Here is a 26,377-nt window from a genome sequence, read left to right on the forward strand (position 1 = left end):
AAAGGCAGACCCACATGCACTGACATATTAATTGCCAAAACCAGAGGCAGAGACGGAGGGAAGGGAGAGAAGGTTGCGGGGGCACAGAGAGGTTGGAAACAGGAAAAGAATGGGAAAATAAATCAGAGCAAATTCATAATGGCTGTAGTAAGCAATAGTTACGAAGCATAGTTGTTAGCATTGGCATTTTGCTGGTTCAAGCAAACCTTTTTTTTTCCTTTTATTAACAAGCCACAGCAGCAGAACTACATGTATTTCAGTAACATGGATCTTTAAACAAACCAGAAAGGTTGAAAGCCTTATATAATGTCTGCTTCAGACTGTGGGACGGATTCAAAGTATGAGGGAAAAAAAATAAGCTGGGTTGGCTGCTGTCAACATAAAGCCAGGCAGCAAGAGAACCGAAAGGTAGGGTGGTGTGAGGGGATTGCCTAAAAGAAGTCATGCTTTAATCTTTAAACCGTGGCATGAAGTCAAAGCCACTCGTTACCACTACTTTTGACGCAGACGACTCGGTAACATAGTGAGCAGTAGCAAAGGTAAATGGCTGTTCTCTGGAATATCTCCACTCAGACAGGCTCTTATCTCTCTGGGCAAATGCCCCTGCTTTTACAGCTTCACTGCCAAGGTGTTTTTCTGCTTTGCCAAGCTGCAAGCTTCCCAGTGTACCATGTAACTGCAAATCCTGGTCCATCTTTAGTGCCTTTTTCAAACTCTCCTCTTCAGGACTTCGCAACTGAGATTCTGCTTCCTTTATGGGTGTCAGAGAGTCGGACAGCTTTCTTTTTGTGCTCTGCACGTCGGATCCCCGCCTGGCTTTCTCATCAGTGACAGGCTCGAGGATTTCATACTCGGCTACTACCGGAATGATTTTCACAGATTCTTGCACTTCCCCTTCCATTTTTTGCAAAGCTTGTACTGAAGGCTGTACTGCTTTCTCGCCCTCTTTAGCTTTACTTGTCATGGTTACAATTTTCCCGGATACGGTATCATACGACTTTCCTAGGGTGAACGTTTTCTGCTTATTCTCCTCTTTGGATTGTATTTCACTTTCCAAGTCCTCAAAGCTCTGCATTAGAATGGTACTGGATTTTAATATCTCAGGTGGAAAGGCAGTTTTACTGCTCACAGTCACTATTTTGTATGCCAGATTTTTTTTCGATTCACCATCAACTACCTCAGAGGGTATTTTGTCTATAATAACCCAATCCTCAGTGCCCTATATTTGAGATATAAAAGCTAAATTAGAATATCTGAAGGTTTATCTCTACTTCAGGAGCACTAAAGTATGAAGACTTTTAAGAAATCAATTCTGTCTCTTCTGAAAGCGTATAATAGCTTTTACCATTGTACCTCTTAGAGCAGTTATGAAACAAATAAACAGCATCACCTTAGGCAAAGTACAAGCCCTTTGTAGATTCCCTCCCCTTAGACACCCATATAATGTGGACACAAAGAGTTACTTTTGCCACACCTATTTCTGTAGTCATTTGAAGCAGGGTAACGTTTTAGTGCATCATTTAAACTTATGATTGGAACCATCCTGAGGTTAAAAATCACATATTGCAACGGTTCATAATGCTACAGTCATAAACAAATTTAAAAAATACAGCAAATAAGCCCATTCAACTTCTCCCCAGTTGTGACAAACACATCGTTGATGAGGTTTTAGAATAGTAGGCATTTGTATGTAGCTGTAGCCTGCACTGAATTTCCTTGTTTTCGTTAGAATAACATCAATCCCCTTCAGCATTGTTTAAATTGAGTAGTACAACACAGTAAACGCCATACTACTATAGATACTGAATTGAACTTAATGCACCTTTTTTTCCTTTTTACGTAAATATGCTATGTGATTTGCTTTGGCTATGCAATCAGCATCCAGTTATTTGACCTTAAGACCATAACTTCTGTATTTAACTAAGTAAATATGCTAGTTTAAAATCGAATGAATTAAAAATAACCTCTAGGGATGATGGGATATTTTTCTGGATAATGATTTGATGAGAAGTAACCAAAGTGCCAGCAGATTCTCCTTCCTGCAGCTTCTTCTCTATCACACTTGGCTAATAGAAAAACCAATAAGAATACAAAGTTCACCATCACTCAGCATAATCTGAATTCACTTGACAGTATAAAGGAAATTAATTTTAATGACAGAAGTGCCCCATTCACCATAATGCTCTCAGTGAGGTTTATGCTGGAAATGCATGCACAACTGCAAACAACATCCACAAATAGCACCGTGCAAGTAGATTTCTAACTAGCAGAGAAATCAGTCTCTATTAGGAAGCCATAAGCTCTGGAGGGTAGTCATTCCTCAGAATTTGGCCCCAGATTACATCTCCCTCTGGAACTTATGAAATAAAAAAAAAAAAAAAAAGTGGCTTGGAAAGGAAAAAAGATAATAAAATAAGAAATCATTGCCAGCCTATCAGACTGCATTTCAAGAAAGTATTATTTGTTTTTACCTGCAATTCAAGGAATGTAGTACCTCCCTTCTGCAAAAATATGAGTTTTTCTGATTTTTCTCTTTCTTCTTTGGTCTAATGTCAGGGGAATAAACGGTTTTAGTAAATGGAGGGTATATAGTCCACTATACTTTACAATAGCTCATCATATTTCTCCACTCTACAAATTATTAATTGCATGGTAAATTAGGAAACAGAACTAAACAGAATAATTTTACAGCAAAGACGTTTCCAATAAGAGGTGAAATCAGTGTCTCTCTGTGATGAATGCAAAGCAGACATGAGCATACTGTTTCTGTAGCAGGAAAACCAGTAAACTGAATAACACCGGGTGTGGATGCACTGTGTTCATTTCATCTTCTGTTATTCATATAACTGTGTCGGGTGCCAACTTCCATGGCTTCCATCAATAGCCTAGAACAGGTCCCTCCACCTTCACCCTAGACTTAGCTCTTTCTTGAGTTTGCAGCCTTCCCTGTTGAAGCAGGCAGAAGGTGTGCTCTGCAAAGATTTCAGCTCTCCTTTTCTCCTTACAGGTACAAGAGGTCTCAGAGTCTTGTTCCCATGCAGGAAGCTAACCATTGCTGTATTATCCTCTATAGTGTGACACCAAAGTCCTCCTCACCTTTATCCCATCTGTGCCTTGCCAATGCTGTGAGAATGAGGAGTATCTCTGCAACTTGACCAACTGGGACAGTTTTAAATGTTGGTAAGACTCAATTTCCTAAGGTACCATTCCTAGTGTACTGTTTTAAATGAATACACTCCACATACTCAAGAAGAAAGGTACACGTTTAAAGAAAGATACAAAACTTCTAGAAACTAGAGAGAGAAAGGGAGAAATGGCTCACCTCCCTGACTGTAATGAGATGCATAATTTCTTCATTTCTAAAGTGCTGGTTTAATCCAATCCAGGTCAAACTAAACATTGTCAAGGAGTTTGTTAATACGATAGCTTTCATGTTCTGCAGCTATCTGGCCACCATTATGGCAGATATTTAAAACTGTATTTTTCATAACTACAGAAAACCAAAGTATTTATCCTATTATTGTAAGAAACCAACTGGTGACCAGACAGGCTTAAAGTCAAACTGACCAAACACACACAGGTGCCAAATGCTCAAAGCACACATTTAGAAAAAGGAATATTTTCCCTTCCGTTCTTGTTTTAGTCTATTAAAGAGTTACAAGTAACGGCACGGAATACAGATACGCTAAGTTAAATGTGTAACTTCTTTGACTAGAACAAGCTACTACATAACACAGTTCTATGTGTTCTCTATCCTGAATGCCTCCACATTTTTTCGTAGACATCAAGGTGCTGATTTTGACCTATGCTTGGCTTTAGTTTTTTCCTGAAAAATTCCTCTCTTAGCAGGACATGTGAACTGAAACCATCTCGCTTAGCAGGACCAAAAAGGACAGTCAGATGTTATCTACAGCCAGGGCCCCTTAGTGCCAGAAGTCACCTCAGAGTTAGGCTCTGATAGCTCAAATCCACTCACATTTTCCCACAGAAATGCCTTCATTTGGATGAGATTCTGTGGGACAGCTGGAGTTTACTTAGATCCATATATGATATAGTAACTGGACATTACTTTTGAGCAAGTCCTTTTCTTCCAGTAAGAGAAGAGGTACCAGGTAAGGATAACTCTTGCCCTTTTCCTTTCCAAATGAATAGTTAAATTTGGATGTGTTTCCTCAGGGTGAAGCCTACATAACTGTGTAATACCTTGCTACTGCTTGTGCAGTTTAATTACAAATTGTTATTACATTTCTAAAGTAATAAAGACGTGAACTAAATGGGGGGGGGGGGGGGCGTGTATAAGTTTGCTTCACCTACACTCCTCTGATTCAGGCTCAGCTAGTCAGCTGCTCCCTTTCAACAGATCTTTACATCTGTTTCATATGTTAAATGAGTCCTGTTTGTTATACTTACAGTTTTACTTTTAAGAAAGAAAACCTATATTTTCAACTACAACCAAACTAACACGGTCATAGGATCTATTATGATTCCTGAACAAGGCAGTAGGAGCAATTTTAAGACTCCTCAGTGCTCTCCAAAAGCTAAGCTTTGGGCACCCAGTCCGCTTTTTAGGTATTTTAGTACAACCTGATGGCCACTCTAATGCAGGTCTGACGTCCGTATCAGCCAGTGGTTAGATGGGTATAATGTGGGAGAAAAGGAGCTGGGGCCTTTTTCTTGGCAACATCCCTCTCCCTAAGAGGAGAAGTTGATGTGTTATCTGGGTGCCTCCAGGGACTCCCTTCCCCAGAGAGCTGCGGGTCTGCAATGCCAACCTCTAAGGTGGGAAAGCAGAAGACTCTTTCAAATTATACTTTCCAGCCAATTTTTGCAGAGTTCCTTACAACACTACATCAGTGCTGAGGTGACAGAAGCAAATTTTATGACCATTTATTGGTCTGTAATGCTAAAAACAAGTGGTAATCATAAAGATGATTCCTGTGAGACAGAAACCAGATATCCATCCACAACAGAATAAAAAAATTAATCTTCCTGCAGACCACACAAGCATATTTCTTTTTGCTCCACTGGATTTAAACCAAGACTCTCTGCTTTTTTTGAAGATCTATGTATTTTACAGCAACGTGAATGTTATATTGTTACCTCTACATCTCATTATCTACCCACAAACTAAATAGAGGCAGCTTTTCAATTGGCAAGTTTCTTGCGAACGCTTCAAGACTGCACAGCGAGCAAGATTTTTTCACGTATGCACACTGCATTAAAATGCACACGCTTAGCAATCTGCATTGGGTCTTCAACGAAATGGTATCCAGCAGACTGCAGCAACTACCAGCTCCCTTATGGAACTGGCCAAGCAGGTCTAATTATCATCATTATTTCTTCCCTGCCTTCAAAGACTGAGAGAGTTCTGCCGTTTTCTCTGTATTTTCTTGTCAAGCTTGGTGCCCCCACCCGTCCCGCTACACTGCTGCTCCCAACCAGTCACCATTATTTAAATTTTCTCTCCATCACCTTCATGGTTTCTTTCACGCATGGCTGGACTTCCTCAAGCTCACCGAACCCGTAAGGAAGCCTGCGTTTCACACCCTCGGAGAGACCCAATTCTGCCAGGCAGCTTACAGTGAATTTCATACTCTAACTATATAAGGTGCCTGCTCTTCCTTGCATGTTTGCTGCTGAGTGCTGAGAAAAAGGGAGCACCTGCAAGTGGGGAATGGCCTCTAACTACGGCCTCTAATCTGCTGAGAGCTATTATAAGCAAAAACGAATAGACAAATACGTAATGAAGCCTTTCAGCTCACGCTGACCTCTTCAGGCACTAGTGGTTCAATCATAGGAGCTTCCTCCTGCCTTGCTGCAAGCCGAACGGGAGATGTGGAAAGCCTCTTCTCCCACTCATTAGACACAGCCGTTTCTGTGGAGGTTTCCAAGAAGGTGCGTTTCAGCTCGCTTATATTGGTCTGATGTTTCATCAGATCTTCCTGGGTTTTGTCTAGGTCCTGGACAGTTTTAAAAGAATAGAGCAGTTTGTAATACATCCTAAGCCAACTGAATTTTAGAGCCAAAACACACAACTTGGTTAGTAAAGAGGGAAGTAACATCTCAGGGAGCTGGGGAGCACAGCACTAACACAACACTCTGTGAAAATGTGGCATTTTGAAAGATAACAGCATAGCATATCTCGTACAAGTGAGTATAAAAATACTCTTAAAGAGCTTATCTGTATCACCATAATTTACACCTGATAAAGAGGCTTCAAACAAACATACATATGCGCGTGGATGCACACACACATACGCGCACGCATATATATATATTTATAGTACAAGTTAGAGGAGTCGTCATAATCTGAGAAAAAAAAAATCTATTTGATTTATTAGCAGGTGGGAATACACAGTTCATGCATCATAGTGCAGATTCACAGTTTACCACTAAAACTAACACACATGTACGTACATGCACTGGTATATACCAATACCAACCTCTAACATAAGATTACTATGTTTGACATACACATTTTCACCCTGTATTCGCTTAATCAGACTATTCTGAAAGAAGTGAAAAAGAAAGGGAAAGGTAAGGGACACAGTATTGAAAGGATACAAAATGCTGTTTCTACACATTTCTTCACAGAGAACCGACAATAACATGCTGAGAGAGGTGAACACCTCCAACATTGATACTTGAGCAACATCTGGACCTTTTGTTTCTGTACCTGTGCCTTTAGATCTCCGTCCTCCTCTTGATCCGACTGCCAGCATGAGAAAGATTGGAAAACAACACCTTACCCACTTGTACGGCCGAAGGCTTTACAAAAATTGGTGAGAGGAACATGCTCGGTTAAGGTCACATTTTCTCTATGCTAAGGGCTTAAGGAGGAGGAGCAGACGCACTGGTTGACTTTGCACGGTTCTCCTAGCTCAGAGCAAGCCTCCTCTTTTTAAACTTGTTAATTGCGAACAAAGGAATATTAAACATTTTCCTTTTATAAGTATCATCGGTGCGTTCCACGTTCATAGGTCTCTATTTAGGGAGCAGCAGTTGGACCTTCTCACTGAGATTGTGTCTGGTTTAGGACCAAATAGCAACAGCAAATTCTTTGGAAGTCCATAACCCCAGACTTTAAACATACAACATCTCCTGGGCCACAGGCAAAGCTTTGCATAAACTTGCCACAGGTAAACAACCTGCAACAGTTTCTAGAGAACGAAGTGTATTTTGCTTAAAATGCTAGTTCCACATTATTTAAATAAAGCCCCACTCTTTATTTAAATAATTTGATTTAATATTTAGCCTGTATATATACTTTCAGGATCTATCTGCAGTGGTGGTCTTCTGGAATGGCATACACCTCACGTTCACTTCAGCTCACATTTTCAAAAGCAATGCCATACGGACTGCCCAAGCAGCCTCATTTCTGAGGGTTGAATTTTCAGATGGCAAGTATACCACACTTTTTGAAAAATGAGGTATCCATAAGGAAAATTGAGGTTCACATAATCTTCTCCCCTAAAATAAAGATGGCAGGTAGGAAGATTATTGTACATTTTTGATTAATAGACTGAACATTTTAAATGTTTTAAATGAACATTTTAAATGTCACAGTTTTAGGATTATGTTTTACTTTCCGTATGGCTCAAGGCCTGAAGCTGTACAGTGCAAGAGGCACTTCAAAGCATTTTATACTCCTGACTAGTCTCAACAGACTTTATGTTGCTGCTCTGTTTGGATTCTTTTAATGCTCGTGCCACTACTTTATTGTTAATTTTTTATATAGTCCTAATTAGTCAAATGACCCATGGGAAAATCTTTATCTGTTGATTACTTTATAACTCAGTTCAAATCTATTCTATTTACAGCCAAGGCCAAATTGCCCTGACACATCATACAGAGAATTTTTCCTTGACAATAATTTTAACAGTCTGAAATATTAATGAGATCCTACTGAAAACCTACAGTAGTGTTTGTGGTAAGACTCTGTCTTCTACCAGATGTCAGACCAAATTCAGCTCATGTTTGCAGCTGCAACCATATTAATTATGAAAGCAGTATATGCACTTCACTGGAGTCACATAGGGTTGAATTTGCCTGTACAGTCTATGTACTGTGTTATGGATATGAGGCTTCTCAGTGCAAAGGAAATCGCAATTTTTTTACATTCCTCCTCTGAAGACAATACCTGGACTACTGGTGGCAATATGTGAAGATGACACGTGAAATTACATTCAAGGAAAACCTTAGATATTTATAACCTAGAAATACTTTTATTCATAAAATTTGAAAACTGCTTTTTACTGTCTTTTTCCCCCCTCTCTTTCCCACACAAGCTGCAGATTATAAGAGCAAACAAGCAAACTGAACAACCCAGGGCACAATCTGGCCAGCACGACCGTCCCAGGTGGGCAGCATTGGCATGGGTGATGCTGCCACCACCCCATTATCTGCGCAGCACGGAGGCCTCGCAGTTTCCAAACCAAACACAGAAAGAAGAGGAACCCGTGGGGAGCACCAAAACCACAACTCGCCGAGCAAAGCTCTCGCACGCACGCACATGCACACAGGTGCAGAGAGGGATCCTGAACTGCCGTAGGAGACATGCAGTTTGGCACTCAGGGTCGGGAAGAGATGAGGCAAAATGCTCTCCCCTGCCATAACTGGGTGCTGGCAACTGTACAAACCTCGGTGGCAGTGGTCTCACCATCAGCTGCAGTATCCGTCTGCTCACTGTCAGTCTATTTGGTTAGACAAGTAACCGGGTCCCAAGAGGAAGGCAGGAATAAAGAATAAACCCAGCTCATCAGTACACGCGGCTCACACGGGGAGCTGTTAAATTCAACATCCCTGCGAACTGCATTAGCATTGTTTTTCAAACCACGCACAAGTCAAAGAAGCAAAATAAAAGTGCTATATTAGTAAACAGAACAGACTCAGAGGAAGACTCGAGGCGTACTGTACACAGTATATGGCTTTACTGGAACAAATTTATAAGCCAAACAAAACATTACTGGAAAAGTGTTATTTGAATAGCAAATTTTTTTTTTTTTAAGAAAGCCAGGTGGCTTAAAAAAAAACTGGGGAAAAAAAAAAGCTAATATTTTCTAAACAAACTTTTCCTCCCATAATTTTTTTTAAAGAAAACTATTCATCAAATTTTTGTTCTAGCCAATATAGATTAATGTGGTATTTGACTTTTTATCTGGAGGGGGAAAAGATTAATTAAAAAAAAAAAAAAGGCTACTTTAACAGTCACCTGACTTTCAGCCCCTCATTTGTACAGAAGTTGTTCTTGTCTCCACAATTATACACCATGAGGCTGTCTGCATTACCAAGGAGTTCAAATAACCATACCCCCAGCCCATCTACTGTCTGTCTGCGGAGTAATCACATCCCACTCAGTTCCAATAAAGAGCAGCTGATATTGTTCATGATAGTAAAAAGAAAGAAAACTGCCATTAAAAGAATCAAAAATACTTCTCATTCCGTTTAAGAATATGGATGAAAGCAGGAGAAAAATAAAAGTAACTCCCCCCCTAAAAACACTTACTAGGTACAAGTGATAAAAATGAAACAAAGCACAGCATTGCACAGACTGATCTATCCCTGCTTTGCTCGACACTGTGAAGAACATTTTAGTGGTGAATGCAAGTGTCGAGATTTAATAAATAGAGAGTTGAGTGTAGGTTACTACAGGCTGAGAAGAGAGTTCAAATGACTATTTTTGATGTTATGCAAGCTTAATGGAGAACTAGTAAGTAAAGAAAGTGCTCCCTACTGCTCCAGACTGGCACATCCAAGTTGTTTTAACATCAGTGAAAGCTCTGGTTTTGATTAGTGATTTTCTGTGGTCCTTAGACAATCTAAAGTAACCCAGGCAGGTAATTTAAAGCTAGGACAATACATCTCATCCTCAAATCACATCAATATGAAACAAGAGAAAAAAGCAACCTACTGGTGGATGGAGTATCAGTCTTAACTTTGAATTTCCTATCTTCTGTCATTTTCTGACAACTCCAATGTTTCATAAAACTGCTTTTTGGATATCTTTTCATTGCTTTGTTCTCTATCATTCCTTCCTTTGAATAATTTGTATTGCTTGTACGACAGGAGGAAGAATAAGCAGGCATTTGTGACTATTTGGTAAGTGCATGAATGCAAGTTATATGCAATTTTTCAAGCAATATCCACTCACTAGACAGATCGCTTATTTTTAAATGAAACTGTAATGCCAAAATAGTTCACCTAGCTGGTCAAATTGCTTTCACTAAAGTGTTAGAAAATTGTTTCTTTATTAGTGAAGGATCTCACATCTTTGTAACACCATAAGCAATTGTAAAGGTATGGCAATATATAAAAAAATCTATGCGTTGTCACTCCTATTTACAGAAAAAAAAAAAAGAGGAATTAATGAATCTAGGCATTTAGTCGATAGAAATACTAGTCACTAAGGTACGAACACAGAAGCTAATGAAATCTAAGGGGTAAGATTCTGTCTCTGACTGCGTGGACTGCCTCCAGATGCACTGCTCGAGGGAGAACAGAGATCAGAAAGGTATGAATTTGGTTTAGGGTACTGGTTGCAGCCTTCTGCATCACTATGTGCAATCTTTTGTGAACTGGGAGAAAAAAAAAAGGTTTCTATTTCTTTTACCATAACAGCAATGAAATCCTAAATAAGCAATCAATGGCCATGGAGTCCAAGTCAGCATTACTGAGTTACTTGAAATAAAGATCCGGGGTTATTGCAGAGCAGGGAATGGCGAATTAAGGCTCAGCAAGGCAGGTTTCCTCTGGAGCGGAGAGTAAGAAGGCCGGGCTCAACTCTGAGACAGGCTGTAGTGCAGCTGCTGGTGGGGCTCATGGATAGGCAAGGGATCGAGCAGGAAGGGAAGGCAGCTATCTCCTGAGATGCTGTGGCTGCACCTCCTCTAACTTGCGATCGTAATTGCTGTGATTTGTTTTGCCAATGTAATGCAGACATGCCCGAGTTTAAAACATATTCACTTTCATGCAATATTTTGAACAAGAAATACCCTCTGGATTAGGCACAAGTCTGTGTTGTCTGCCAGGAAGCACTGCCAGAGTTATCACCCTCATAAAAAAGTGATACTAAAAAGCCTATTTTATACGTTTTTATGCTCAATACTTCCTAACTTTACTAATGAAAAGAAGTGCTCATTTCTGAAAGAGGAACAGACCAATGTATTACATAAACACTGCCTCGTTATTGCCTCTGGAGCTGGCACTGTATTAATGCTGTTATTGCTATTAGTTTAATCCAAGTGCAGAGCTAATGCAAATTGAGACCTAAATACTATCTCAAAACGAGGACACGAAATGAGACAGCAACATTTTGGATGCCTTTTATCAGAAATTGTACATCATTATTTAGTTGTTAGGCACCACAGAGCCAAAAGCATCTAAAGACAATGTTTTTACAAGACAAATTCATGCGACTTTTGGCTTTCCATAAAAAGGAAATGAAATCCTGCACCAAGTCTTACAAAACCAACAATGCAGATTACACAAATGTTTAGATGCGCAAGCTGGTTTATTGAAAACAACTACTGCAACGGCATCGACAAGTGGCCAAGATGGCTTTTTACAAACGGCCAACTAGTCTGTGATTATCTGATCTGGGGGTTTTTTACATACAAAGCAAAACCATATTTTTGCATTTGAAGATGAAGGGGAAAAAGGAAAAATGAACTCTAATGAGTTCTGTCGACAAAGAATAACTAGGCACCAGCAAAAACTGAGATGCCAGCTACTGTGTTACTTAAAAGCAGATTCCTTTCCTTCTTCTGGATATTATATTATCATATCCACAGTTCCCAGAACCACTGTGGACTCCTCCTGCAGTTGGTTTATCTGCCTGCGATAACCCTGGTGGCTTGAGGCATCGGTTTTGGCAGTGCTAACGGAACACTGCAAATGGCAAGACAGCCCACATGGCAAGCTCCCCGAACAGCTGCAGAACAGCTGTCCCAATCTGACCTCTCACTGATACACTGGATTTAAGCATGGGAAAAGAATTTAATCTGCAGCAGAGACGGGATCAAGGCTGAAAATCTAGATCCAGGTTTCGCTGGACCGGAAAGCCTTTTCTGGGCTCAGGCTACAGCTGATGGTCTCTTGCAAAAAGCTGAGTCCACCTGAATTTCGAACCCCCTGAAGTTGGTGAGGGTGCCCATTATTATTGGCTAGCTATTTATATAAATATAATGTATATACATACATTATATTTATATAAACATATATAATTATGCAGGAAATTGTACTTAATTCCCACTATTTAGATAACTATTCTAACCCTAGTATAAACAGATAGGGGAAGAAAAGGCCTTGGTGGGTTCAGATACAATATTTCAGAGCTGATCAGTGGCAATTTGTTTAGTGCAAGTCACTTTGCATCAGCCGACACAGTTCAAACCAAGCCACTTCCACACAGTGTTGTGCCTAACCCTGGGCCCCAAGCTGCACTCCCAACACGAGAAAAAAAATAAAAAAGAAGAAAAATAAACCAACCCCCAAACCAAAAAAAAACCCAGAAACACCCCTTCTAACATATCAGCACAGACAGAAATGAGGCTCTGAAAGTAGGACCACTATTGCAGCAATCTAACACTGGTTAGGACTGAAGCACTGAACACAAAAAAGAGTGTGTTCGATGCCGAGGTACACACCTCTTCCTCTGAACTGTCACTCAGGTCATTGGCAAGTGAGGCGCTCAAGGAGGCCGCCTTGGGCTCCAGGTAGCAGAGGCACATAGCCAGAGGAAAGGAGAGAGTGAGGGCGTATGGCACTGAGAAAGAGGCAGAGAGCAGAAAGAAAAAAATGAAGAGGAAGCAAGGCACCAGGGAGGGGGAGCGGATGGGAAGGTAGTGCTGCACGCTGGCAGGCAGGAGGTTGGTTTCGGAGAGGTTAGGGAGCGACAGGTAGCCGTCATCATCCAGGAGGGAAGGAAATGACTCTGGAAGTTGCAAGGAGAAGGAAAACAGCGTTCCGCCTTTGCTGGCTTTTTGCTTATAGCCGAAAGCCACGTCTTGCTCGGCGGAGCAAACTCGCCCCTTTCTGTCAGAGTCCGGCTCTGACTCGCCATGCTTTGGAGCGCTCTCTTTGGGCGCCTCACAACCTAACGACTTTGTTTGAGTGCTCTCCTTGCATCTCCTGCGAAGCTTTGCTGAAGATGCATGGGGGCCAGGCTGCGAGGATGGCGAAGGGTGGCGGGAGTCAGTGCCAAGCAAAGATGGCTGGAGACAGAGAAAGAGCAGCAAACAAGGCGCAAAAGCAAAAGGACAAAAAGAAAACTGTAATTAGTTAATTTTCTTCCGTGATGATAAATTATATATATATAAAAAATTACAAACAGTATTTTAACACCACAGCTTTCCACTGAGTTAAATGGTGCATGTTCCCATGCCACACACCACAGGTATTAGTGAATCAGGGTTACAACTTACAAAAGGCAACTTGATTCAGCATTTGTCTAGTCATCTGCAGCACATGATTTACATAAAAACCTTCACAGCCATATGTGGAGTTTCAGGTGCTGCCAATTTCCACTTACTGTAAGTCTGGCTTCAGATCACAAGGAGCTTTCAAACATGAAGTACATGGAGAGCAACAAAGAAACAAGGGAATGTATTTCTAATACCAACACTGCTTGTGACAGCATTCCTGCAGTTAGGAGGAGACCCAGTGGGTGCCAGATGCTTCCCATCTATGCCTTGGACAACCTCAGCAGTGATAATTAAAACCCTAAAGATTTTAGAACTGTATGTGCACAAATTCCTCCATTACAATATTTAAAAAAAATGCTAGACCCTAAACCTAAATAAAACACAGTCTGGTTTGGAGGGGCATAAATCGGTATGTCAGCTGTTACCAATGGAAAAAACTGTACTAGCTCAATACCTACCCCAGCTGCCAGCTCCTCAGCACGGCTCCCATCACTGCCCAGGCTGGCCTCCCCCGAGCGTCCCCGCAGCGCTGCCCTCACCTCTGCCCACCGTGAGCCGGAGCAGGCAGCGCTGGGGGGGTTGGCCCCCTCCCAGCCATGCGCCCTGCTGCCCCCCACTACGCTGTACCCCACCACTTTGGCAGCACATTGAAAGAAGGGATCTGAAGGTTTTGGCTAGGCAGACCCCTTGCTTTCTTGCTGGGGATCCAAAAGGGGGCTGATCAGAGAGAGGTCCAAGCCATATCTCCTCATAGTCAAAAAGTGACTCTTTACTCATAGCGAAGTAAGAATGTACTCAATGCTTTTGCTACAAATTTTACCACAATGCAAAGAGTATTGGCTACCAACAAGCAGGATTTGCTTTGATACGCCACTTGTAGGGCATTCAACCAGTCTTTAAGGTCACTCAAGGACAAAAAATTGGTAGGAGGAGGGAGGTGATTCAGCAGGAGGGGAGACTGTCACCTAACATGCTCCCTGAGGGCAGCCATAACTGCTCTTTAGAAGGACAACAACAGCCATCGCCACCAAAATACCCCAGTACAACAGACCTGCCACAATGTTGACGGATCTGAGATGTTTTGGCCAAAGTCAACTAGGCGCACTTAGCTGAAGTGGCACGCTGGCTCCATGACCGAACCCTAAAGACTCCATCCACCACGCATCTCCCTGAGGAGCTATAAAAGGCATTTCACTCCCACTGCCACTCCCAACTCCCCAGAGCAGAATGACTTCAAAGCTAAAACAGCATTTGCCTGTACAAGCTGGTGCCAAATCTGAGCCAACAAGCAGGATTTAGACACAGGTTGTACCAATGCTAGCTACTAAGCCTAATCTTTACCAGGTATATCAACAGTAGGATGGGATTTAAGCCCAATATTTACACAGAAGAGCCCCTTCCCCTCCCCTTAACATTTTCCTTCTCTCGTCTAATCATAACAGTTAAAAAAACCCAATCTATCAGGTCAGGCAATTTGTATTCCTGAATTAAACAACCAAAACCAAGCCTAACTTCAAACTGCTTATGAACATCTTCTTTATGAGCTTAACGCAGTAAGCTCAAGTCAAAATTTAATGCTGATGGACTCACAGGACTTTACGTGAGCTAAATACACAGAACTTCTCTTTATATTGTAAAGACCAAAAATCTAAAGTAAATTTATTCTTTGCAAATACAGTCTATTCACTTATTGACATCTTTGCAGTGTTAATATTTAGAATAACTTCTGGTACTTAAATACATATGGATAAAACAAAGGAAAAATGTCTTAGTGGAGAAGTTGAAAACCTACCTATAAAATTTATATACCCTTAAATAGGAATTTGATTTCAAATTTGTCCTGTGTTTCTTGAGACCCTATTCTCTTTGTAATGAATGATGAAAGTGTTAGCGGGTCCAGTGGAAGCAGGACTGAGATTTCTGTAGGCTTACAAAACTGAAGCTCTATTAGCAGGTGGTTTAAACAGAAGCCACCTTTTGGGGCGGGGGGTGTGTGTGTGTAAAAATAATTCGTTTGTGCATGTTTAAGTACCATCAAAATATTCTCCTAAAAATATCTTTGACTATTTCTAGCTGTATATAAGGAACATATGATCTTTGAAATGCAGCTGATCTCTCCATTGACCTAAATTAACAAACACTTGGAACAGAATTACTTTCTATTGGATATTTTCTGCATATTTGATTTTCATCAGTGTTTCTCCATGCAGAAACTAATGGAGTTTCAGGAAGACCCCAGTGAAATTTTACTGAGATTATTTTTTTAATGCTACAATTACAGTCTACACTTTCAAAAGAAAAATCTTTTCTCATCTGCAATTTCAATATTTCAATTTGTTTCTGATTTTTGGTACCTTAATTGCAGCTCTTTTTGAGGACTCGATCCTTTAGCCATGTAGCTCATTGTGGCCTTATATGATAGGGCTAGAAGTTCAGGTTCTAACATTTGCATGCTTGACAGTTTTGTTGGTGTAAAGGTATACATCAAGGTTTTTCCTCATAAATGAAGACGGTAAATCTTACTTGTTTAGCAAGTGCATTCCATAGTACAGTTTTTGAATGGTATCCTAGATTCAGTATTTCATATTCTGTTTTCTTCTCCTCAATGTAAAAGAAACAGAAGACATTTTACACTTGATCTTTTCTGATTCTACCTTATTTCTCTTCGTTGTCAAGCTCTGAAATTCAGTATCTTCTCTGTCCCCCTGTTTCATTTACCCCGTCTGTGTTATTACACAGTAGATATAATGCACAGCCATGTGTGTACGTGTATGCAGTGGTGGTGGCATTGGAGATGGTGAGGGATGAATCGAATTTAACAACTGAGCAGAGAATCATCAACAAAAACAGTTTTCTTCAATGCAAAACTTCAAATGAGGGAAGCAAATGCTTTTGTAAGCGAGGAAAAAAAGCTTATAATAGTATATTAATACCCAAAAGTCAATACAGAAAAATGCTCATTGAAATACATGCAAGGAAACAGAGCGTTATGAGAAGTAAATGAGAAAAATACCATAGTTTAAAGCACAGAGCTACATACAAGAACACAGAACTATTTTCTTGCCTTGTGAAAAAAAAAAAAATGATGTCCATACTTAAGTCAAAACACGACTGAAGACCAAAGGAGCAAAACATGCGCTGCTAGGCTACCTTTGGGTATTTCCTAAGGAGCTCTTGAATGCTATGTAAAAAACACTGTGCTGACTGTTAAACGGGTTTCAAAAAAACAGTCCGAGGCAGGAATTGACTTTTACAACATTATATGAAATTCCATAGTACTATAAAAATATTGATTCAAGACACGTATATACACGTACATACAACCGTGTACGTTCCAGTTTCCTTTTACGGAACTGGGTATCTCCTCCCTCCCTAACAATTCTGTGTTTCTCTGAGCACTCTCCAGGCAGGTCAGTTTAATACAAAAACCTCAAAACTCTACCTTGGTGTCATGGCGTATTGCCGAGACCGGGGTGACTTCTTCTGCTCTTTTCTTTTTGCCCTCTTCATCATCTTTCTCTTCTTCTGCCTTTTTCTCTGGAGTCACAGTGGTTATCAAGTTGGTCTGAGAGATGCCCTTTGTTGTGGCGTACTGGCCAGTACCAACCTCTGCAGCAGACACAGAATCCTTCATGTACATTTCATGGTTTTCATTCACTGATGCTAAAAGCAAATATTTAAAGAGGGAAAGTCTGAAATAGCTTTTGCTGAGAAGCTGCATAAAATTAAAAAGCTGGGTTAGTAAAACATTTGAGATATTGCTGAAAACACAACTGTGTCATGTTTCAGGAAACCAGAAGCATGTGCATACATTTAAATAAACTGTTTACTTGAAATAAAGCTTGTAGCTTTTATATGCATAAACATATATTATGGATGTGTATACACACATTACTGTAGCTAATGTGTGCAGTACACGGTTGTTAAATGTTAGCGAGCCATTAAAAGTGCTACTGTAGTAAAACATCAGAAAAAAATCAATGCATTGCCACTGTTATCAGGCAGGAAACATAAGAAGAACCAGCTACAACATCAGCCATGGGGGTGGAAGAGATTTTTTTGAAAATCCGTCAGAATGTAACAATGCAGATCAAATGCACAGTGAGTAACGTGCTGCATTATAAGAAATGCTATTGATGTAACACAGGCATAATATCTGACAATCAAGAAATGGCATCTTTGTGTTATCAAATATTAAAGTCTGCCACTTAAGTGAGCTCATTATCCTAAAAAATTCTGGGAAGTGATGACATTCAATTCAGTGGACCAAACCAGAATATTTTAGGATGTAAACATTCGATAACTCAGCAAACTTAAATATATATAAATGCTTTTGAAATAAATGGTAGATTTACAGATAGAATATAATCAAAACATTAATAATATACCCAGGCCTTGCTTGACTACTGTGTAACTAATTTCTAAGTCAATAGGACTATTCAAATTTATAGTTACTTGCATCTGTAACAAATGACAGGGCCAGGATCACAGTGTAATCATGATGCAGAACGCTACAGCCACATTTGCATTATAGTAATGTTAGTGAAGAAATCATATGCATTGATTAAAAAACCTCTTTTCTCCATTTGCACTTATGCAAATTAACATCATAAAAAACCTTACAGAGTCTAACAAATGCTGCGAAAAAGCGTTTTAGATATCTTGTCTCTTGGGAATGAGCTTAGGAGGCAGGCATAAGCAAAGGGAGTAGAGGGAGACATCTTGTTTAGATGTTACAAACAAAATAACACAGAAGGATAATTTCTGCTTTGAGACACATGCACAGCCATCAGGTCACCAGTTGCTTGGTATGAGCAAGAAGCACATCAGAATTAGAAGATTCCAAAATAATTAATGACAAGCAGCACCTTTAGGGGGAGAAAAGAAGGCTTGTCACTAGTACTTTTAAATCAAAGCTTCTCCCCCTCCCCACCATCAGCTATATTCATTGCAATTCATTTGTGATACTCTGTGGGAGAATTCACCTTTTTTTTTTTAAACTGTAGTAGTTCTGAATTTAGTCTCAGTCTTTTTTTTTCTACAAAAATAAGCTACAACCTCTTTTTACTCAATAGCTGACAACAGTAACAGCTGATGAAGTTGCTGAGACTCTGAATCGCATGCTGGTTTAACCTAAGGGAGCAGCAGAACCATGACCTCCATAAAACCACGGAGGAAGAGAGGAGGAGGAAGGACATACTATAAACCTGCATATGTTACTCTCCATCTCACACCTTCAAAAGTGATGTATGGAAAAAGTCTGTTAGCGCTCATCCAACTAGGATGCGAGGTAATCGGAAGCAAGTGTTATTACTCAATCAAGGGAAAAAATTCATTTATGAATTTTAACATAGACTTAAATGAAAAACCTACATCAGAAAAAAAGCCAAGTTTAACCAAACCCCAAACAGTTACTCATGCAAACCCTGAAAAAGTGTTGAAGCCTGACTTGCTCGGGCACGCAGGTCCAGGCTGGCAGGTCCAGGTGCCCTGTCCTTTCCCAAAGCAGGGAAGTGCTTTGCAGGTGTGAGGCCAAGGACAGAGGCGCCATGAAGAGTAGGCTTCCAAGGACCTCCTCCAAGCAAACACTTTGTAAGGACTGCAGCAGTACATTTAGCACAGTATTTCTCTGCATCCTCCCCTACCCTTGCAGTGAACGTGCAGGTACTCACAGCCTCCACTTAGCTGAAGCTCAAGGAGATGAGATGACAAGAGGTTTATACCTAACCTAAAGCAGTGACCACCGTGATGATAACTTTTAACAAAATCAGTTGAGAGGACCTTACCCCCATCTAAGCTGCGAGACATAGTGTAACGTTTACTAGAAGACCGCTCAAAGTAAGGTGCGGGACGGTCTATGAGGGCGCTGGCTCTTCTCGTCTGGGCCTGCGTCCGGCCGCTGTAGCGAAACTTGGAGCCCAGAGTGAGGAACTTCTTTGGAGGTGCTTCAGGCAGCAGGAGCCTAAAACACACCAAGCAGTGCACCTGTTACTCCCCCTCCTCCAAAAATCAGTCCACTATTTCTGCAGAAGAGAGATGATGACTGTTGGGTACCACTCTCCATCATAACCTGTGCCTCACAGGTCTGCGGCTAAAAGGGAATCAAAGGATGCCCCTCATACAGCATGACAAAACCGCTTAGCTAATGCATTTGAAGATCTGAGTTCTTCCTAATGGGCAAGAATCACTCAGTCCCTTCCTGCTTGAAAATCAGATTTATTATTTTCTAATCACCAAAACTAAAAATAAGGTGTTCCTTCTATCAGGGACCCTGATCTGGGCTGAAATACACATATATCTCTTAACTTCAAATTTAACATGGTGCTGTTATTCTGAGGACAGGGCCAGAACAGATTTCCAGTGAATGCCAGGCAGTATTCATTCACAGGGACGCAGACATTTTTTGGGTTAGAGCCTTCCTGCCCTCTATATTTTGGCTATGGGAGTTTGCTGAAGAAGCCATTCTCCTGATATGGTGTTTATGCTTTAGATATTGCCTTTCCATTAAAAATCAGAACACACCCCAAAAATGCACACTCAATTTCTTTTTAGATCTTTTGCTGCTAAGACTGCATTTCATATGAACGTACAGACAGCCTGAACCAATAGTTTTGAGAAAGGACAGAAATTCTTCAGTCCTCCCAAACATCTTGAGAGGGGTTTTTAAGCGCTGGACGCCCTTTCACGCCCTTGAAAATCTCACCCTTTTGGGTTTCCACTGTTAAGTATCTCTTTGCTGACTATCTCAGCACAAACTAATTATAGCATTTATTCCACTGTCCCAAACTTTTCTCAGGTCTTCTTAGATGTCAAAAACATACCTGCAAAATTCCTCAGTAATATGAAAATTACAGCTATGGATTGGGTATTCTGGGTGACCAAAAAATACACCACCGACTACTGTCTGTATTTTCATATGTAATTAAATAAAAGTCTCCTTTTTTTCTTTTAAACTCTTACCCACATCCCCCAGTAATTTTCCATATAAGTTGTTCTCCCTACACAAGCGTATGTGCAGAAGTGCAGCAGAGTCCTACATCTCTTTAATTATAGCGGCTGGTAATATCATGGCACAGATAAAGCAAAACGATTAATTGGGACCATATGGTGATTTTAAACATTCAGTATCTATCTGAAATAGTATGAATAATTTGGGTGAAACATTTCAAATTTTGAAGAAGGAATAACCTTCCTTTGTCTGCTCAGAGATACCTCGTGATCAAAAAGACAATTTGATTTTTGAAGGCTTCTGTCTCTGCTGACAGAATTGGTCTTTTCTGTTGCATTTTCTATCACACCTTTAGGAAAAGAAATCCACATACCTGAAAAATGTATGGTGCTCAACACACACTTTCCATAAGCGCTTTGCAGCCCGATGATTTGGCAACTTAAACCCAATAGTGCTTTCAAACTGCTCAAACTAGGTAGGAAAAAAGAAGAAGTATGTATTTGATGCTGTGTATCTATTTTTAGACAGTGTACACAGGTTCATCTTCATTTCCTCCATCTATATAATCTCACTGCAAGGGTGAACATATATGCTCATGTATATAACCACATATATACATATTCTGCAGACTGCTGTCTGGGAAGGAAGCTGTGAGTGATAATCAATGGCAACCTTTGAGGACTGTTTTTTGCAGAAAGCTGAGATAATAAGCAAGAGATTTTTGATGGCGACAGTGATGTTTTATGCCCTGTAGTAACAAAGATATCAGTTACAACTTGGGAGACTTCTGAGAAAAACATCATTTAAGTGTTTTAACCCTGTTGTTTTAACTTCACCAGTTTAAACAACAGTGGGAAGCCTGATAATAGCCTGGAGGGGAGCAACAGTCCCCAGGGACTGATCTGGTCTCACACAGCCTTAGATTAAGGAGATTTACAGTGAAAGAACTACACTTAGTAAATCACAGTGTTTTTAGCTAATTTATCTCCTGGGGAGGATGAGGAAAAGACAGGTAATTGAAAAGAGTTGACTGGGGATACTAAGAGACCTTTCCAGGTTTTGCTGCAGATTTATATATTCCAGATGCAAAAGCTGTGCCAGCTACAATTGCTGTAAGATGTTGATGGCTACATGCAGATAGCTGAGGAGGTGAAATAGTGTTGCTGTGATCGGGGAAAGGTGGGCAGAAGGGCACTTGTAAGGAAGCCTGGATCCCTACGGGGAGCTGACAGAGAGAAACAAGGCAGGAAACAGCAAAACAATAAAGATGATATAAGCGACACATGGGATGGTGAATCACATTATCATCTAATGTGATTTGGAAAGAGACTGCATTGATTATTTTGCATAAGGTCACAGGATGCTACATACCAAGCCCAGCAGAGCTCAATAGGACTTCAGTGGTGGGGAGCTTGAGTGCAGGCATTGGGAACATCAGTGGCTATTAGTGTTTTTTTAAAATCAAACTCAAGACTGGGAATTTGGTTACCAAAACTGTCTGCTGAGAGGCAGGAGATGTAGGTTTGTGGATTTTGGTTTAGGACTCTAAAAAAGGCTCAGGCCCTGGGGCTGGTGGGGGGCCCCAGCAGATTTCCCAGGTCGCTTATGAAGCCAGTACTGGAGACATTGGCTTGGGACTCCCAGCTGCCATGTTGCACTAAGGGAGAAATGCCAGTCCTCATCCAGGTGATTTCTGTCCTGCTATACAGCTCCACTCCCTAAAATGGATATAGGCTTTTCATCTATCACAGACCAATTATTGTACCAGCACTTAAAATGGAGACACTCCTTTGCCTCTGATGATCCTGAACTCCTCCTGGGATTTTTCCTAAGATTTATCATCTTATTTCTGGGTTGGTGCACACTCAACCCATGAGGTAGGTATTTGCTATGCATCTGGCTGAGCCACGAGAGGGCACTCACTGTACGAGATTTCACATCACCTTCTCCAGGGTCAGGACATGAGCTCCTGCGGGCCTGGGAGGCTAATGCATGTAGCTACCAAAAATGCTGAATGATGGATGCTTGACTCCATTTTTATCGGTCTCCATATTTCTACTCAGACTCCAAATTTACTTGTCTGATACACTTATAAAATTTGGTATGGCCTGTCTACATCTCTTAGCGGGTAAGATGAACAGACACTAATTTAATATACAATATGGTGGTGGATGACAAGTACTCCATGAATAAGCTACTTAAAGTTACTTAAATTCCCAAAGTATTCATAATACGGATGAGCTATGTACATGCAGATGGCCGTATTTATTCTTTACGTTAGTTCATGGATGTAAACAGAAAAACACCAAAGAAGATTTTACCTGTATTTTAAATAAAGTATTTACTTAATCTTTCCTAAGAAAATCAGCACAAATTAAAAAATATAAATGGAGAAAAATGTTACAGGCTTGTAAGACATGACAAATCAACAAATCCATGAGAACACCATTTTTTTTAAAGGTTCATTCACTAAAGAGTGTCAGGATGCCCTTACCTCCCCTGGTCGGATTTTGATGTAGAAGTTGTTCCTCTTGTAGGAAATTTTCAGAACCTTTGGCCAGGCAAATCTATTTATTCTGAGTCTGTCTCGATATATTAAGAGACCACTTGCACAGACTCCTAACATGATTTCCACTCCTTCGGAATCCTGGAAAAGCAAGCAATGCAGTTTGTTGAATATTTTTCTCCTTACATTCCACAGCACTACAGATTCTTGTATACTGTGTTTCTATCTGAGCTATGTCTTTTTAATGCATCAGCTGTAGTGACCTGATTTCTGAGAGCTACCCTACTCACTGACTGCATTCATGCAAGTAATAGTAAGGTTGGGCAGGGTGAGAGAAACTGAGTGTTGCAAATGTTTCCTTCTATTTTAGAAAAACCCCAAAAGGAGGGGGAACATTTTAGACATTATTAAAAGAATGATATTAACTATATAGCAAAATTTTATTAGCATAATAAAAAAGTGTTATTAGCATAAATAACAGATTGAAATTAAGTAGGACAGCATACAAATTTACTTCTCCTGGCATCACTCATCTCCACGACTAAGCCTTGTGAATCCTTAGATAGATTGTTCTTCTGTAGTTTGCTCATCTTGGCTTTAGTTGGTTTGCTAGTTTCTTTAACGCTGTTGTTCCTATGCTCAGTGTTTTCACTTTGAAATGACCAAGCCGGCAGAACGTTGGGCATTTGGGCCAGAAAGATTCTTTTTAAAGTATGCGACTGTGCCTGTGCTACAACCCGTTTTTGACAGGGAAGCTGTAGGTCAGACACATTAGTACTATAAAAGATTTTATAAAAGATGTTTTTAAGTAGGAAGTATACACCTCTCTTTCCTTTAGAAACCTTCAAATAGTCTAAAACCAATCTTCACTGTTTGCTGTCACCACTAGCCTGTATAATTCTGTTTTTCTCATTTACCTAAGTACTAATACTGCTGGAGAAAAGAAGGATCCACCTTAAAGCGCAGAGTTCTTCGGTAATTATTTTGAAATAACTTAAAGTTACAGAAGTCTGACAACAGAAGCTATGAAGATGTCACCCTATGATAATCATGAAATGAATTCATCATTTTCCTCTGTTTTTCCCGACAAGCCATCTTTTAGGCACAGACTGAAAATCTGATTACATTTTGAGATGAACACAAAGGCACGCATGGTCAGTCATGATGAAAAGGCTATGGCACAGCTTGAAATACAAAAAAATTGTTTTAAAATCAGAGACACAACATACAGTTAGTGCCACAAAGTCGCTCCAGTGTTAGAAAACACACCAATAAAGGATGTATGTTCCAACAATGATGGTATCACCCCTTACAGGTAGATTTTTTTTCTAAACAAAGCACTCACATGGTATCATTGTGAGGTACTACAGAAGACACAAAGTTAATTTTTTTCAGAGGATTTCAATTTCACAGTTTCCTAAGCAAAGAGTAATGTCTAAATACAGTAAATATATTTGAAAAAATTAAGTCTCATTGCCAGTAATCCCACTGCCTGGTGAATGCCTGAAATGAATGCGTGCTCACATATGGCACACAGCTGCAGGTGCAAGGGGCTCCTTCTTTTGATACACTTTCTCGAAAACTTGTTGAGAAATGCCTTCTTCCCTCATCCCCACCTTTGCAGAAGACCTAAGTCCATTCACGGCTTCTTTCACTTGTCGGCATCAGAGACTGTTTTCCAATGGGATACTACTGGTGTAAAATGAAACCTGAGTAAGAGGAAAATTTGGCTTTTTTCAGGAGTGATGCGGTTGCACAGAACAGAAAACTGTATAGCTGTAATGGATGAGGCACAAGACGCTGAGCTGCAGATCCCTGCAGCTCTGCATACGAATGGGAGGTTTTATCAGAGCGGTGAGAGCCCAGAGGACAAATCTGTCTGTTTGAACACATTTTTTATCGTAGCCTTGTATGGATAATTGAGAAATAGTTTTAACAGCAGCTGGTGAGTCCAGCATCTGTTGAATACTTAAGATACTGGGACAACCTTAATGAATTGACATTTACATAGAGACATCTGCCACAGCATGACTTCAAAAAGGCATCCACAGAGATGCTTGTCCCCTAGCCTGGTACCATCAGATCTCATTGGCAGACCTAATTAAAACTAAACATTACTTCTCATGCAGAGTCTACTTTTTCCACTTTCAGTTCAGTTTCCAAAATTATTGTTGGGTTTCTTAACCCACAGACAGACCGAATTTGGCTAGCACTGCAGCTTTTTAAAAGAAGAACATCACTTTAGAAAGGGATCGGCTTGTCAACCAACTTCTCTTGCTCTGAGTCTTTCCACATGAAAAACAGAAGAGTAAAACCGGATAATGATACTTTGGTGGGGGAGGTTATCTCAAGATATCCCATCTTCAATTTCACAGCCTTTCTCCAATATTCTGAAAAAAAATGCTTAGGCCTTAATGCCATGCTACGTTAAATTTTCAGTAATGAAGCCGTAACATATTTAGAACAGGAACTCACTTTGCTGCTGGTTTTCAGATTTCTTTGTGTTGGACAAAGGATGTCGAAAAAAAGCTACTGAGTGACATTCGCCAATCCATTTCTATCTCTGCTCCAAATGTGCCTCAAGATTTTGTGCCTATCTGCAAGACACAGGGAAAGCAGCAGCATGCCTCCTGGTAGAGCGCTGCCCGTTGAGCCATACCCAGATTTTTCATTTTCAGTGAAGGCAATTAACAGAACACAAAAGATTGCCTTGAATTCTGTAACACATATGCACAGCTCCTACGAAATGCCCCAGGAACACAGTTGCAGGCCCTTTCAAGATCTGAGCTGCAAATTTGTCTTGGTTCTTGAAAGGATCTGCTGCAGCATAAAAACAGGCTTACAGTAATTTGACCTTTACAGAAAATGCAGTGCTCTCCACAGCTCAGGATTCTTTGTTCAGCACTCATTTGCCAAGGATGCCTGCTAATCTCAGAGATGTTAAAATCCATTAGCCTTACTTTGAAGAGTGAAGAAAAAAATAGTAATTGTTTATTTTGAAAAAAACTCACAAAACCCCACAAAAACCAGACAACCAACACAAGGCTGGTAGGTGACTCTCCCACGACACAATAAAAATGACCATGTTTTATTCATAACTTAACCTGCCGATGATTACAGAAACTACTTCATCATGGGAGAATGTTTCCAGCAGAACTACTGCCCTTCCAGTCAACTGCAACAACCGCACTTCAGAAGAGAGACAAGCTGCTGTCTCCTCATTACTATCAATCTGATTAGGTTTCCAGCACAGCTAAATAATTGCTTGAAAGTTCTCTGCAGCGTTAGAAATGATCTACTTATCTAGTTAAGATACTGTAGTTGGCCTTATTAAATTGGAAAATGTAGGTGAATGAAATGACAATTGATCACTCTCTGGACAGCTTCTAATACTCTTCCTCATTACTCCATCCATTCAATATTTTCCCAAAGGATTTGGTTGTTTAATCGACGTGAAAGGTTGATGTGCAATGTCTTTGAATCTATAGGCTAGGTTATGTT

At 40.3% G+C, this 26,377-nt stretch overlaps 1 protein-coding gene across 22 annotated transcripts in view; it reads right to left on the reverse strand.

Moving 5' to 3' along the window:
* The window catches only part of EPB41L3 (erythrocyte membrane protein band 4.1 like 3), a 145,958-nt gene that overhangs the window by 8,034 nt on the left and 111,547 nt on the right, over window positions 1–26,377 (reverse strand). For 3 of the 22 annotated variants that reach the window (XM_087755973.1, XM_087755964.1, XM_087755938.1), the window contains exons 9-20: window positions 22,865–23,017; window positions 20,744–20,841; window positions 19,208–19,383; window positions 16,864–17,084; window positions 12,645–13,211; window positions 8,640–8,693; window positions 6,677–6,712; window positions 6,444–6,509; window positions 5,769–5,960; window positions 2,472–2,546; window positions 1,965–2,066; window positions 491–1,069 (exon numbers count right to left, since the gene is read on the reverse strand). In XM_087755973.1, coding sequence (XP_087612099.1) covers window positions 491–1,069; window positions 1,965–2,066; window positions 2,472–2,546; window positions 5,769–5,960; window positions 6,444–6,509; window positions 6,677–6,712; window positions 8,640–8,693; window positions 12,645–13,211; window positions 16,864–17,084; window positions 19,208–19,383; window positions 20,744–20,841; window positions 22,865–23,017 — 2,319 coding nt within the window. The remainder of the gene's footprint in view (window positions 1–490; window positions 1,070–1,964; window positions 2,067–2,471; window positions 2,547–5,768; window positions 5,961–6,443; window positions 6,510–6,676; window positions 6,713–8,639; window positions 8,694–12,644; window positions 13,212–16,863; window positions 17,085–19,207; window positions 19,384–20,743; window positions 20,842–22,864; window positions 23,018–26,377) is intronic. The other 19 variants (XM_087756048.1, XM_087756021.1, XM_087756077.1 and 16 more) reach the window with 15 other exon arrangements.

This window comes from Nipponia nippon, unplaced genomic scaffold, assembly GCF_047370975.1.
Source record: "Nipponia nippon isolate SJK-2023a ecotype South Korea unplaced genomic scaffold, ASM4737097v1 scaffold_1, whole genome shotgun sequence".
In the NCBI taxonomy this organism is placed as follows: domain Eukaryota; kingdom Metazoa; phylum Chordata; class Aves; order Pelecaniformes; family Threskiornithidae; genus Nipponia; species Nipponia nippon.